We start from the raw sequence: 15,199 nt of genomic DNA, 5'->3' as shown, positions 1-15,199 counted from the left end.
ACACATACAAACACAAAAATAAGCTTTTAAGGGTCCCAATAATGTGAAACTGTCTGATGTTAGACTCCAGGTTTGTATCTCGTATCTCAGTTTGCACAGCAGTAAGAGTAAATTAAGAAAAGCTCACCTTGTTACTGAACTCAACCATTTTAGCAATGATTTCCTTGTCAATGCTGGCGAAAATAGCATCTCCTATGAATTCCATGTCTTTACTCGTGAGTTGGTCCACGAACACCTGAGAACACGGGGGAGGGGAGAGGGGAGAGGGGAGGAGGAGGGGGGCAGATTCCTGAAAATGATTGCTTTGCTCACTGATGAGATTCTGGCTTATTGTCTTTAGTTTTGGAGTCTGGATGGGCCATGGCACATGAGACAAACCATTGAATCACAGTCTGTAGTCTCCATTGAGGTTTTAATCTTGTGAAAATATAGTATAAGAAATACTAATTAATCCTTGTTTAAAAATATATTTTATAGAATAACATGATTGACAATATCATTTGAATTTCCACATCTGACCGCTGCGTAGCATTTTTATTCATTTAAATTAATAACTGTTAAACGTTTGTACAATCTTACCTGAGTGAATCTGTTGAGGAAGGACTTGGGGAGTCCTTTACGACCCCCACCTTGAGTGAAGGGGTTCTGGCAGCCGAAGATCTTGGTCTTTTCCTGCTGAACCTGGAAGCTCATCCCCAGCTCAGGAATGTAGATCTCTGCCCGGTGATCAAAGCAGGCGTTCAGACCCTCCAACACTGACTGAGAGGCCAGGTTAAGCTGTAAAAGGATGGGTGGGGGGGGGGTTTAAGCCAGCATTTCATTTCAGGTTATATCAATATCAGGTGATTGCAATTTGTCTGCCCCCGGCTCCAAGCCACAATAATGGTGTACAAAATAATAAAACTGCATGAACTGCAGCCCTTACCTCATCCAGGACCACCCAGTGGCCCGCCTTCAAAGCGGCCAGAAGGGGGCCGTCACGCCACGCAAACTCTCCTCCCTTTCCTCCCTCCACAGGGAGATCAGTTCCAAACAAGTCAGTGACATCCTGCCAGAGAACACACCTCATCAGGGCCAGCTCATCCAGGAGCAGAATGGGGGGAGGGAGGTAGCAGCGACCTTTTGAGGCATTATTCATGATAAATGTTTTACCGTTTGCTCAGACAGGTTGATTCTGACCAGATGGTTCCCAGAAGCTTTTGCCAGGGCAGCCACCAGACTGGTTTTCCCCACGCCGGGTGAGCCCTCCAGCAGCACGGGCCTCTGCAGCTTCAGCGCCCGCAGGAGCCTCTGTGCGTTCACCGCGGTGGTTCCCGCTGAGATGGCGTAGTCCGGCAGGTTACGGCTCTCAGTCTGAGACCCTGGGGGAACAACGGGAAGAGAAACTCATCCGTGTGTAATCATTACTAGTTTAACTCCTTTATTATTTTAATAAAAAAGTGTGCAAATCAGGCTAAAGGTGCAATAACTTTAGGGGGACGGCAATGCCAACGTTGCTCAATAGGATTTGAACATATCAACATCCAATGAGTATCTTGTCAGAATTGCACAACATTTTGGAAGAACAATCCAAAGCTGTGCAGGGATATTTGAACAAAGTAATCCTGAGTTAATAGAATACATCTGGACCATGGGTCAAATTAAGGTAATTGAAAGCACTGAAATACAAGTCTGTAACTCTTTCAGGTCGCAAAGAATAATTTTTGAAAAGTATAGACTGATGTGGACGAGATGTACACAGACTTACCTAAAGCAATGTAGAAGGGATCAATGCCGAAGAAGTCTTCGCCCCACTGGGGTTCCCGCGGCAGGCCGCTGTCATACACCCTCAGGGCGTCCAGCATCTCCTGATCCAGTTTCGTCATTTTGCTCAGCCGCTCTTGCAGGTAGCCCAAGCAAAGCCGGCGTGCAAGCAAAGCGTTGTCGGCACAGGATGCCGTGGTCCCTGCAGGACAACGGAGTCTTTGTTCACGGCTCTTAAACCAGATTATTTAGAGGAAAGATTGGAGGGCAGAACACAAAAAAAAAGAAAGAAAACAAGCCGCCAGCTCACCAGAGCCAATGCCATCGATGTAGACCAGACAAGCGGCGTGGATGAAGGCGGTGACAGTGTCCAGTCTGAGGTCCCACTCGGCCTCCTCGTCGTCCTCCGGGGCCCCCATGGTCATGAAGCCATCCTCGTCCCGTTCACACACAACGTTAAGGAAGTAGACCCAGGACAGGATGTCCCTGACGCTCAGGATGCAGCGGCGGCCGAAGTCCTGCCTGGTCAGCCACTCGATGAAGTCCAGCATCAGCTCTGCGAGGTCGCCACCTGTGTTTGAGACCAAAAGGGATCGTGTGAGCTACAGCCGAACCCTCTCACCCCAGAGTCAACTGTAAATTAAAAAAATTGAACATGCCATTTTCTTGCACCGTTATCTTATCTGTGTTATGCACCAACCGCCATGTTAAATAAAATAAAAAAATCCTGATTCTTGATACAGTTTCTTGGTTGGAATTTAGTTTTTTACGGTTATTTGGGGGGGTTTTCACATTAGATCATTTTCATTAGTGCAATGTTGCCTCTGATTTGTTAACAACATAACTTCTACATATTCCAATTAACATTCAATGCCTATTGCAAGGAACTGGATATAATTACTGTTCAGTCTTTACATTATTGATACATGAATTCATTCAGACGCCGCAAAATCCATCATCACGTTGTCACAATTATGTAATAACGTTCATCTATAAGTTTGTAGACATTTAAAGTTGTAATCAGGGCATGCAATGGAATGACGGGAACTAATTCTCCAAGCTAGCTCACCATCGAGTGAGAGGCCCGAGCGCAGGTTGTGTTGGATGATCTGAACCAGGTCGCTGCGGCTGTTGGTCTGCGGACACCAGATCTCTGTGAACCGGTTCCTCAGTGCGGGGGAGAGCTGTCGGAAAGTGGTCGAAGGAAAAGAGTCAGGCTTCACACAGTTCCGGTTGGTTAACTAAAAGCTCACGCATGTTAATAAGCATTTCATTCCATTATGTGCATTTCTGCAGCTGTGGTTTCTTTGATTTCTTTTTTTGTGCATCTACCTCCTTCTTGCCAAAGTCCCCTCCAGGATTCATGGTGGCAAGCAGACGGAAACCCATGGCGGCTCCGATCAGCTCCACGTCGTTGTTGTCGCCGCTGCCCTTCTCCGCCAACACGAGGGACTTCTCTGTCTCCAAAACGCTGAAAGGGAAACACAAGCCTCCGTCTGTTAATCACTTGTGTGTGTGTGGCTGGTGTTGTTGGGTTGTATTTGTGCACACATGTGTTGTGTGAATGTATGCCTGTCTACCTGTTGAGTCTCTCAAGCACTGAGTCGTCTGCCAAGGAGATCTCATCCATGAGAAATACTCCTCCCTCCTTCATTGCTAGCACCAAGGGGCCGTCATGCCACTGAAAAAGCCTGCCGTCTTCACCATCCGTCTACACACACACACACACACACAGTCAATTTGATAGATTTGTTTGTTAGACCGTAAGTTTCAGGAAAGTCATGTATGATCTTGCTTAATTAAAGCCATCCACATTAGCATTTCCACCCACTGCTGACGGGTCCGTACCTGATGTGTGTGCCTGACGGGTCGCAGGCCCCCCAGAAAGTCAGACGTCTCCATGTGGAGGTGACAGTTGACCGCAAAAAACTTCTGCCCAGCCAAAGCAGCAAACAGCTGGCAGATTGTAGTTTTACCACATCTGGTGAAGGAACATTGAATAAAACATTAGCACGATTGAAATACCAGCACCTTCAGCTGGTGGCGCTAGAGCGGAAAGTATATAAACTTAAAATGTTGAATCCATGTACGTTTCACTGTTAATTTTACTCTAATCCTCCCAAAGGCAGATCGTATTGGGCCTATTTGAATCTTACCCTGTGTCTCCCACGAGCAGGACGGACTCTCCGAATCGAAGCGCCCGTCCTACTAGCACAGCCAGTCTTCTCATGCTGTGCGTCCACACAACGTGGCGAAACTCCTCGGGCACTCCGGCGATGCTGTCGACGAAGGGACCTGCCAATCAGAGCGACGGGCCAATATGACTCTGTGTTCATCGGACAAGCTCGATGGCCAAGTAGATTTCCCAGTTGTGTACGGTGGTTCTACAGTCAAAAGTCTTCCCCCGAAATATACTTTTGGGACAGAACCCCTTACGACAGCAGCAGAACAAATAGAGAAAACTCAGACAATTGGTGATCTGACTCAGTAACAAAAAAACTAGTTTTCCAACATTAGCAACAGCAAACTACATTAAATAGATACTGATCAGTAGTCTGTATAAGCCCATACACAAAGCCCCAGAGAAGAGTTCTATGTTGCACTTACTGAACTGGCTGGTGACCTGTTTTTGAGAGAACAAAGTTTCAGGGTTCACCGTCCTCTTGAAGTGCTTCTCCAGGATGGACAGGATGATGGCCTCTTCTTCTGGCTTCCTCACGCGTCCTGCCAGCAGCATGTACCCTGATGAAAACAACAACTTTATCTAAGGTTTTCCCGATAGAACACGGGTGTCAGTTGGCAGCTTTGGACACACGTCGGTCAAGCCTTACCATCATCAGCCAAATGCTGCAGCCAGTCCTGAGAGGCGTCCGTCTGCTCCTCCAGCCTGTAGCGGTCGGCCCAGCGGAACAGATCCCTGAGAGTAATGAAGCCGTGTTTCCCCGCGAACACTGAAGATCCCCTGCGTAAGAACTGGAGGGGGGGAAACACCATTTTATACAGGAAGTTAGGACCGCAAGGTACAGAAACTAGTATATAATAGAAATCGAGAGGGCGGCGTTACCTGAAGGTCTTGCATGACCTTGACCAGCTTGGTGCAGTAGGATGGAGGCAGGCTGCACCTCTGGTGGAGAATGGTCTCCAGCTCCCCACTGGGCAGCTCATCAAAGTGCAGCTCCACGAAGCGGTTCCTGAAGGCCCTGGAGAGCACCTGGACATCAAACAGTAAATGATTACTCAATAAAAGTTGAGTTTATTAGATATAATGCAAATCCAAACAACATTGCCATAACCTTTCATGGAAGCTCATCAATTTCATATGTAGCTTTCCCACCAAAGATGGATTTAAGTCCCCCCCAAAAAAGAGACTTTGAAAGCTTGCCCATCCGTGATGAAAAGAACAAACACCAATTTCATGCATTGTTTATTTGTCTTGTTGTCCAATGTTATGCAGCACCCGCCATGTCAAATTCCTAGTATCAAGAATCAAGAGGACATTAGAGACATGTCCCATTAATCTTCTGGCGACCAGAAATATGTCTTTCTATTAATCTTGCCTGTCGTTATCAAGCTCTTTCGATCTCAACCTGTGTGTTCGACCAAAGGGAACCCTCAAAGTCATCCTGTGACCATGCCATCGGACAAATCCCTCTCAGTTGGAACCCATGTATACCTTTCTGCCGCCATACAGCCCAGGTGGGTTCTGGGTAGCAAACAGCAGGAATCTGGGATGAGCCTTGATGACTTCCTGTGTCTCGGCCACAAAGAGCTCCCTGTTGTCGTCGAGCAGCCTGTTGAGAGCTTCCAGGACGTCAGTGGGGGCGAGGTTCAGCTCATCCAGGATGATCCAGTAGCCTTTCCTCATGGCGTCTATCAGAACACCTGGAGCAGACACACAAGCAGTTGACATAAGTCTGTGCAGATTGCCGAGGAAGACCAATGTAGGGTCAAATTAAAATGGCATTTGTGGTCCAGATATTCCTAGAAAAAGTAACTCTGTCCTCAATGACAGCTTTGATGCGTTGCAGTGTATCGATGTGCTTTATTCACATGTGATAGATAATGCTTCCACATATAATAGGATAAATTCATTATGATACCACATTGGGTTTTGTTGACAAAGCAAATGTTATGAACATTGCAAACTCATTCTTTTGTTAAATTTTTCTATAAATATCCGATTTCTGTATGAGTGCATTTCCTTCTTAAATCAAAACATTCTCGTTGTAGAGCCTCAGATTCTGCAGAACGCCGGAATAACTAGGAAGCGTGTAAGCACACATGTTCGTACCCTCTTTGAACACCAGCTTGCCCTTGTCGTCTGAGGAGTAGCAGCCTATGTACTCCTGGATGTCGGTGTGCTCGTGGTTGTTGATTCTCACGCACTGGTTCCCTGTGGCTGCAGCCAGCCAGCGGATCAGGCTGGTCTTCCCCACCGATGTCTCTCCCTGGATCAGCACCGGGTGAGTCCTGCGAAAAGAACATAACAAGAGAGGAAGTGATACATCCCGCACACTCCCGCTCTGCATCTGCCAAGCGGCTTGTTCCTCCCTCACTGAGAGAAAAGCACTCGGCGAGATCGCGACTCTTTGCTGTCCTGGCTCCCAGATGGTGGAATGAGCTCTCTGATGACATCAGGACCGCAGAGAGCCTCTACATCTTCCGCCCAAAACTCAAGACACACCTTTTTAGACTCTACCTTGACTAAAACACTAACTGTAGCACTAACAAATTGTAGAGCTGAAATTGTACTTATAATGGCACTTTTCTATAACATGTTTTGAAACTGCTTATTTGATGAAAATTGTACTTTCTTGTTACTTGTTCTTTTGAGTTTGTATCTCTATGTGGAAATGCACTTATTGTAAGTCACTTTGGATAAAAGTGTCAGCTAAATGACATATAATGTAATGTACATTACATTACTGGAAGCTGCACTATCAACATTGCTATCTTAAGACCTCATATTGAACAAAATTAAGTAATACAGCTTTGACCAAAATAGTTATTATGACAACGACAACCAACTTTTGGTAAAAATGTTAATACTGCATTATAAAATGGACTGAAATCAGAAACTTATATACTATCCTTTAGGATTTCATGTCACCTTATATGAAAAAGTATGTACTCTCAACAGACAGAGAACATTTGTTTTGCATGATTTGGGCCCATCACCTTGATTAAAAGCAAAACCTAGTACTACACCATGAAATGATATCTTGTACAAAGCCGGCTGCATAAAGTAATGGTTCTCTCTGACATCAAACCCACGTAAATTTTGAATGTCACTGCATCAAAAAAAGCATTGTCATCATCTGAAAGACTGAAAAAAAATTTAAAACAGCAGTGACCAGGACGATCACTGTCCACAGGGGGAATTGAGGCCGACCACATGTTTTGATGCATCCTTTCCTAGTAGACAGGATTAGCTCGGACAAAATAAAGATCTGGATATCTTTAGATCAACGATTAGAGGGAATTCGTGTGCAACGGTGTTCCTACCCTGCAGACACCACTCTGGCGAGGTCGCGCAGGTTGAGTTTGACTGAGGCAGTGAGGATGTAACTGGGGTCCAGAGCTGGCTCCATCTCGCCCTGGGACACCCAGTATCCCTCCACGTCCACGCAGGGCCGGCCTGATGGTGCCGGGATGGGCTGCAGGAAACAAGACAAAATGTATTTATGGAGCACAAATATCCTTGTTTACATAAAAGGTGACATTTAAAAACAACCGTTTAGTGGTACTGACTTGCAGCCAATCCGTTAATTCTATTTTTTAAGATTGAAGGTCAACAGTAATAGAGCTTTAATACAATATTGAAAAATAAAATAAATAATATACAGCTCCTAGAACTTACATGTTTGAGACACTTGGTGTTCCCCATCAGGATGTGCTTACACACCAGCTTCTGCACCACAGGGTGGGAACTTCTGTCCAGCTGAGTTAGGAAGCTCAGGCAGAAACCCTGCCAACATGAATCCAGGAGATTGTCAACTTGGAATGCATGCAGGAATTGAAATGACCGTAACTTGCTTTAGCGCCAACATATACCAACAATACAATAATCTACCGCCATGTCTCACTCGCAGTAAATAAGGGAATGTTCATCTAGCCTCCTACCTCGTAGAGAGAGCGCTGCACACTGTGGCAGGGGTTCGTTGCCACAAACTTCAGTGCCCTACACAGAGTGCGCAGGCTGTAGTGGGGCCTGTGGCCCGTCCCGTCCACCAGATGTGAATTGGCCTCCTTTCGTACAGACAGGTAAAAACTGCACAAAAAACACAACTGAGGAGTTAATTGGCAAAAAACTATTGGGGCCACGGTGGCCTTCAGCAGCGCCTTTAACAGCGTGATTCTACCTGCTGTGACATTACGTAAAGGCTAACCTTATGATGCCACCGATGACACTCCTCTGTGGATTTAAGCACTTTAGGTAGTCTGAAACCAGAATCCGCAGGTCTCCCTCGTTCTCCAGCTCCTCCACGTACAGCTCAGTAAACCTGAGAGAAAAACACACACACACACAATCAAATCACAGAAAGAGAAATAGCCGATTTGGCCAACTAGGCCTGGATAACCCTGCTTAGTCTGCCTGCCCCGGACCGGATTTTTCCAAACTAAAAGAAATAATTCTTCGGTTTAGCTCGCTCACCTGTTCCTGAGGCCCAGAGGCAGGTTTCTCTTCCCCACATCAGTCGCTGGGTTCATGCAGGCAAAGAGCCGGAAGTCTGGGTGGCGGACCAAAGGCTCTGTGATAACAAAAAGAAAGTACTATATATTTGCAATAGAAAAATACAATGTATATTAAATATATTGTTAAATATAATATGAATCTATTTGTGTGATAATTTGCATATCCCATCAAGTCAAAAAATAACAATTAAGAAATCTTGCGATAAATAAATATTTATAATGGTTATGATAATAATAATACATTTTATTTGCAGTGCCCTTTGCATCGGCAGATTTACATCGGCTACAGTTTAAAGGAAGAAAAAAGAAGTAGGCTGTTCTGTATAAAGATAAAAATAATTTGGCAGACATATACGAGGGGGGACTATACGTTTTGCTAAGAAGAAATGTCTGTGGTGCACTTAGGGTGTCAGGGAGGACATTTTAGAGACCATTGTGTAAATGAGAGATTTGGATATGGCTTTGATGAAAAGATTTGATACTGCACTCCGACACGACGGCAGTCCTCACCAGTGTCTCCGCGGTCCAGCAGCACCAGAGACCCGGCGCTGCCCTCCAGCAGCCCACTCAAACACTCCAGGGTCTCGGCTGCTGCCAGGTTGATCTCATCCAGCAGGATCCAGTTGCCCTTCTTCACTGCCAGAGCTAATGTTCCCTACGGAGGAAGACAAAGAGGTCAAAGCTTTGGGTGAGAGCGTTACGGCTACAATGGAGCCTCAATGTCTGCAGTCCCCTGTTGGCTAAAGTCAGAACCCTAACCCTGATAACGATTACTATTATGTGCTTAGAATACCTTTTGGTGCCGTTCCGGGCCACAGTGCTGGTACTCCTGTTTGCTTCTCCGACAATGGGAGCCCACCGACTGTCAACTACTCTGACGCTGACTATGGCTAAGTACCTAACATAAAGCCCACTTAAAAAAAGCCTGAATAAAGACCATGTAACACCCTTACTACCCCTTTAAGGTTTTTACCTCCACAAAGGCGAAGATCATGGCCGCCTCACAGGCTCGGATCTGCTGCTGCGTCTGGTTCAGCTTGGTAGCCAAGGCCTCCCACTGCTCCTGCAGGTAGGCAGCTGCAAAAACACCCAGGGAGCATTTGTCTTTTAACGTGCTACAGAAAGTCAGTGTACGCACTGTAAGAAATGTGTATTCTTTCCACGACGCTACCATTTGATTTCTCCTGCAGCTCCTTGGTGAGAGCAGACTTGCAGACGTGGTCCATGAGTTTGAGCAGATCCTGCCAGCGCTTCTCCCTGAAGCAGGTCTGCACATGACCCAGGAAGGTCAGGTTTTGCTTCCTCGAGTAGGTCTGGGAGAACAGGTCCTCGAAGGCCTCCCGCAGAGGGAGCAATATCTGCTTGTGGTCTACGGGCTTGTACCTGCATTGGACAGAAATATAACATAACATTGTCGCAACCCAGGAGTTTTGCTCCGACCCAAAACTCCTGCCATCCACCAGCAACGACCAAATATCTACTAGTCTTTGAGGAGGAGGCTCCCACTGAGTTGTTAGATGGAGACTCATCCATCCATCGATTTACCAGGAACACCACACATTAATCAGGATTTGAGATTCCACCTTTATGTAGATCTGTAATAACTTGGCTCGAGAGTTCATTTGTATCTGTAGTCCTTGAGTAGATAATTATAAATGTGTGTCTTTATATTATGAATACAATTACATTGATGTACGATAATATAGAGACTGATCGGGGGGGTCTGCGTTGCACCTCTTTCACTAACTGTTTGGTTCTCACTAACTTTACTCATTTCTCTTCAACTGTTTGTTTAAGCAGGATGCCTTTTTGTTAGACGCTGTGTAGAATCGATGTGCCACTCACCCGCCAAGCAAGTCGGCGGTGTCACTCTGCTGGTTCATGTTCACAACCCGCAACCTGTGTCCTGCATTGAACACACGGAAGGTTTGAGTCATTTATGGGCTGCTGCTTTACAAATACAAAAGACGTTTATTCATCCCCCAAGGACATACGGACCTGTGACTCGGGCCAGGTGTTGTACAGTGGAAGTCTTGCCAGTTCCGGTCTCTCCCACCAGCAGAACGGGCTCTGCTTTGGCCACACACACAGCCAGCTGCTCCAGCAGCACAGCGGAGGGACGTGTGGCAGCAAAGGTCTGGTTGTCCCTGTTCACAGCAATAAAATGACACATTGAATGGTTACACATTCAGAGGTGTGCTTTGTATGTAGATTTTTGTATCACAATCTAGCACCCATGAAATCTCAACTACTAAAAGGTAGACGTGACAGACGGATATCAAAGAGTTTGCTTTGTTTTAGTAGAAATAATCGGGTAGTGGTAAATGCTTCTATCCTGGCACAAGTAGAGTATTCACAGTATTCACAAAAGAATAGCTGAAAACTGATTAAACACATAAAGTGTTGAAAATATTAAACAGTAAGTGGCAAAATAATTCACCCCATTGCATTTTCTTCTGCAGTAAAACCTGCATTTAAAAAGAGATTTACAAATAGTCCTTGTTCAGCCATTCTAGGAAGTAAAACGCAGTGTTTGCATTTGTATTCGCTGCTTTTATGAAGTAAGATCTGGTGCTGCCAATGACAAGTCCGTAATTAGTTGGATAAAGTCCAAGTATAAGTGTTACATGTTCTAATAGGGCACTAACAAATCCATTATTACAAAATGGAAGGAATAAGGTACCACAATAAAAACTGTCCAGACAGGACCAATACCCACGGTTGAGGCAGGAAGGGCATCCAACGGAAAGGCAACATAGACACCAAAGAAAAAAAACGATATATCTGGAAAGCTTGACAGCAGACATTGATTGGTCCACAGGACGGCTTTTAAGCCGTACCCTCTACAACAAAACATGCCATTGCAGTGTGCACCCTCTATAGGTTCCATTTACTACAACAGAAAACCAACGGGTACACATTTGCAATGTTTGCGTTTACATGTGTGAAATGTTCCCATCGCTTTAGGGGGAAATCTGTGTGAATATTTGGGCACGTCCGGGTGGCCGAGCTATTAGAATGATGTATTTACCATAATCGATTCAATGTTTATTCAATTTGCCAGCAGGGGCCCGTTTGGTTCCATCGGAGGGCGAAGGCTGGCAGTGACCAGCTGATGCGCTGAAATAAAAAGGTCAAAGGGGGTGTCGGGCAGGGTGTCCCACTTACAAACTCAGCTGCACTGCTTCAGTCTGCTTTCGACCCAGAGTCACTCGGCCCACTGTGGCTTCCAGCTCGGTCACAGAGATGCCGGGTTGATACATCTGGCAGAAGTGCAGGGCCTGGAATTACAATGTTGATTGTTTAAAAAAAAAATAAACGGGATAGGTTTGGAAAACGCCTCTCCGTCCAAAAAAACGTTTTTTTGCCAAAGTGGGCCGGTCACCTTCTCTTTGGAAATGTTGAGCTTGCTTCCGATGACCTCGGCCATCCGCAGTCGACTTTCAGGACGAGACAGCATGGCTGTGAAGCAGTCCAGAGCCTGGCGGAAAGACACAGACCGAAAAGGCATACGTCAGCAAACACGACACATCCTAAATCCCTCTGAATCAAATACAAGTACGTGCTGTTTTCTAACAACTGTTTCATTCAGCTCTTTATTTGCCCACTTGGTCAAGAGGTCGAACCCACTAACCTCTTGGAAGACATGTTGTGCCGTGGCCGATGAGGCACCGTCGAAGTTGACGCTGATTCGCTCACACCATTTCAAAAGGTCCCTGTGGAATTACAGAACAAAATAGGCCACATTTCAAGCCTCACCCGGTAATAAACCCGACAACATCGGCCTACTTCAATTGCATCGTGGGGCCCGAGCTATGCAGTTAATTACATTGATCCATGAAAACCATCTGCTATTGAAGCACAGAGCATGGAAACTGCAGACACATTTCCCGGGGGACCAGGGCAGATCTGTAACGTCTCAAATTCCCTCAAGGCAGCGCCACATCAAACTGGGGTTCCACCATCATCTGCGCGACAGAAACGTGTGCCCTATAGTCAGTTCCCTCAATGAGAAACCCCCCAAAAAGGCATGGGTTTTAATTACTTTATTTTAATATCTAGGGGAAGTGAATTATGTCGCCAGCAAGGGCAGCGTGGCTACTTAAAAACCCAGGGTTTTGCTCAGGCTGTGGCAGACGTTTTCAAAAACCGCTCCCAGCTGAAAAGGCCTCGGTTTGACCCATAGAATCTGTGATCCCCGTTGTACAGAGGACAGTCGGGTCGATGATCCATCAAGCACAGCAGCAGCAGCAGCTAGTGGAAAGCTCATTAAAGAGTTCGGCGAACGGGGCCTCACCTCAGCGACAGGGCTCTCCCCTCCAGCGGTGTGCCTTTGTCCTCAGACTTGTGCTGCTGGCCGTCGTCAGACGATTGGAGGCCACCCGTTTCCAAGTCAGAGTGTCTTTCCCCAGTCAGCTGGCAGTAGATATCCAGCAGACGGTCCGACACCACCGTCAGCCTCTGATACCTGCTTATGAGCACCTACACAGGGGGGTGAGGTTAGGTCGCCTCCTCGTTGCCCAATCACAAATTTAAATTCCCGTGACGTATAAAAGAAGAGCGACACACAGCCGGAACGATCTCAAAATCACGGCAGGACTTGACAGGTGGAAATATTCCTTCTATTTCATGGTGGTGGTTATTAAGGTGATCAACCTAATTGCCCTTCACTGTTTGTTTTGTTAAAGGCCCGTTGTTGCCTCGAGTCCTTCAGTCTCTGCCTCCTTCCCTCTATCATGCCGTTCGGTCCGCGTCAAATCCCTCTCACCGTAATGTTGTTGTTCAAAGCACTGTGCCGAAGAAAAACTGCCCCTCTGGGACAACCCCAGTGCTTGCATGCGCCTCACCTTCTTCAGCTCCTCCCGCGTCATGTTGCCCATTTGCAGCTTGGTCCAGTACTTGTCCAGCAGCGCTGCATGAGCGTTCTGAGGTTTGTGCCAACTGCCGCCACTGTAGTACATCCTTCAAGACACAAGCAGATCACGATCATTACACCCGCTTCACGCGGAGATCAAGCACTTGGATCAGTAGTGGAGGTGTCAAAGTCGGCTCAGCCAAACTCGCTCCCTCCCTCTCATCCCTTGGCTACTTCACTGTTTGCGTGTACAGCCGCGGGCCTTGGTTCTTAAAGGCACTTATTGGGCCGCATACAGGATGTCGCACGCATGTTGGATTACTGCAAATGGTTTCAGATTGGTTGTGAGCGGCTGCACGTTTGTCAGATAAAAATCATTCGCCTCATCCCCTCTCAACAACAGATAGTCTACCTGTGCTGCTACAATGGTTAGGAGGCTTCCTAAGCATTACTGAGGAACACAAAGAGGAAGAGTGACCCTGCAAAGCACCAAAACCGATGTGAACGGGAACAGCAGCGTTAATCATAGGCACCTGAGAAATCACTACACTATGTTTAAGTATAAACGGAATCCGTTGTTGCACGGCATAAATTGTTTGAAGGATACTGAGACGTTAACAATGCGGAAAGATCAGAGAGGCTGTAGGATATGCCAGAGATAGTCCAAAAAGTGAAAAATAACACAAGATTACCAGATAAAAACCATATCTTTACAAGCTGCTGTTATTTCTTACCTCCTTGTCGCAAAGAACTGAAATCCTGGAGCAACATCGATGCAATCCTCCCTCCCCGGAATCATCAGCTTTTTATTCTCCATCAAAGGCAGGAGCACCGATATCTAAAACAAGAAGATTTCCGTCCAGTTTGATGTTGATATGATATGAGCACAACCTATTAGCCTAACAAAAATGTGTGTGTTAAGAATCTCCTCAGAGGATGAACAGGTTTTAACTCACCACGTCCAGAGGTGCGTGGTCGATGTCTTCCAGGAGGATCCACTGGCCTTTGGATACGGCCTGCGTCAATGTGCCCGGTTGCCACACAAACTTCCCTGGGATATCAGTACAACGGTACATCCCCAGCAGCATCTGCAAACCAAACCAAGCACATTCACTAGAGGTTTCCTGCGCTCCATCCAATTTCCCTTGGATGTTAAAGCGGCACGCCAGAGATTTAGTCGGACATACTTAAAAAGAAGAAGAGAAAAAAGGATGTATGGGCCAACATTTCAAAAACACTGGATGCTACAATTCCCATAATGCCACTCCATAGTAGGGTTGGGTATTGTTTGACATGACCAGTGTTTCCCCTAACATCATATGTGGGTGTGCGGGGGGGAGTTCAGCCTTATTTCACATTCCTGCTCACCTTGCTGTCAGTTTGATCTCCCAGCTGGACCTTCAGGATCTCTGTAGCTTTTGTATGCCCTGTGACAGCCGCCATGAACTCAACCAGGGCGGTTTTGCCACATCCAATAGGACCCTCAAGCAGCACTGGCTTCTGGGAAGCCACAGCCAATGCCAGTCTCCGAAGATTACGGCAGGTTGATTCCACCAGCACCAGATCTTTTGGGTTCCTCTGCACAATAAAATCAACATGAGGACCAAAAATCTCCCCAATAGTCCGCTTTATTTGATGAGTGATGAGTAGATACCTGTTCAGTCTGTCTAGGAACTATCCTGGGTAGCACAACCCCACAGACTGCCACAACATTCTGGGACAGGTCCTCTGATACCACCTGGCCCCGGGTGAACTTATTAGCCTTTTCCTGACGCCACATCACAGAACCCTGATTGGTTAGCACCAGAGCTTTTTCCACCTCCAGCTGCTGAGTTTCTTCTAAAGCTCTGATGAAAGATTTAGAACAAAGTGACAATACTGACACAATGCCTCTGTTCTTTAATC

At 46.4% G+C, this 15,199-nt stretch overlaps 1 protein-coding gene across 1 annotated transcript in view; it reads right to left on the bottom strand.

Annotated features, from left to right (window-relative positions):
- Positions 1-15,199, bottom strand: part of mdn1 (midasin AAA ATPase 1) — a 45,356-nt gene that overhangs the window by 27,845 nt on the left and 2,312 nt on the right. Inside the window, exons 5-39 of the mRNA XM_037448661.2 lie at positions 14,949-15,141; positions 14,663-14,872; positions 14,251-14,382; positions 14,029-14,132; positions 13,287-13,401; positions 12,737-12,921; positions 12,074-12,155; positions 11,825-11,920; positions 11,608-11,720; positions 10,438-10,586; positions 10,285-10,345; positions 9,611-9,822; positions 9,413-9,516; positions 8,950-9,094; positions 8,399-8,495; positions 8,133-8,246; positions 7,867-8,014; positions 7,604-7,711; positions 7,249-7,400; positions 6,035-6,213; positions 5,417-5,625; positions 4,808-4,954; positions 4,575-4,716; positions 4,351-4,485; positions 3,900-4,038; positions 3,592-3,724; positions 3,324-3,454; positions 3,076-3,214; positions 2,813-2,927; positions 2,054-2,314; positions 1,748-1,945; positions 1,153-1,361; positions 926-1,048; positions 580-777; positions 128-235 (exon numbers count right to left, since the gene is read on the bottom strand). Coding sequence (XP_037304558.2) covers positions 128-235; positions 580-777; positions 926-1,048; positions 1,153-1,361; positions 1,748-1,945; positions 2,054-2,314; positions 2,813-2,927; positions 3,076-3,214; positions 3,324-3,454; positions 3,592-3,724; positions 3,900-4,038; positions 4,351-4,485; positions 4,575-4,716; positions 4,808-4,954; positions 5,417-5,625; positions 6,035-6,213; positions 7,249-7,400; positions 7,604-7,711; positions 7,867-8,014; positions 8,133-8,246; positions 8,399-8,495; positions 8,950-9,094; positions 9,413-9,516; positions 9,611-9,822; positions 10,285-10,345; positions 10,438-10,586; positions 11,608-11,720; positions 11,825-11,920; positions 12,074-12,155; positions 12,737-12,921; positions 13,287-13,401; positions 14,029-14,132; positions 14,251-14,382; positions 14,663-14,872; positions 14,949-15,141 — 5,086 coding nt within the window. The remainder of the gene's footprint in view (positions 1-127; positions 236-579; positions 778-925; positions 1,049-1,152; positions 1,362-1,747; positions 1,946-2,053; positions 2,315-2,812; positions 2,928-3,075; positions 3,215-3,323; positions 3,455-3,591; positions 3,725-3,899; positions 4,039-4,350; positions 4,486-4,574; positions 4,717-4,807; positions 4,955-5,416; positions 5,626-6,034; positions 6,214-7,248; positions 7,401-7,603; positions 7,712-7,866; positions 8,015-8,132; positions 8,247-8,398; positions 8,496-8,949; positions 9,095-9,412; positions 9,517-9,610; positions 9,823-10,284; positions 10,346-10,437; positions 10,587-11,607; positions 11,721-11,824; positions 11,921-12,073; positions 12,156-12,736; positions 12,922-13,286; positions 13,402-14,028; positions 14,133-14,250; positions 14,383-14,662; positions 14,873-14,948; positions 15,142-15,199) is intronic.

Source organism: Pungitius pungitius, chromosome 20 (genome assembly GCF_949316345.1).
Source record: "Pungitius pungitius chromosome 20, fPunPun2.1, whole genome shotgun sequence".
Taxonomy (NCBI): Eukaryota; Metazoa; Chordata; class Actinopteri; order Perciformes; family Gasterosteidae; genus Pungitius; species Pungitius pungitius.
This window is presented reverse-complemented; position numbering and strand designations above follow the sequence as displayed.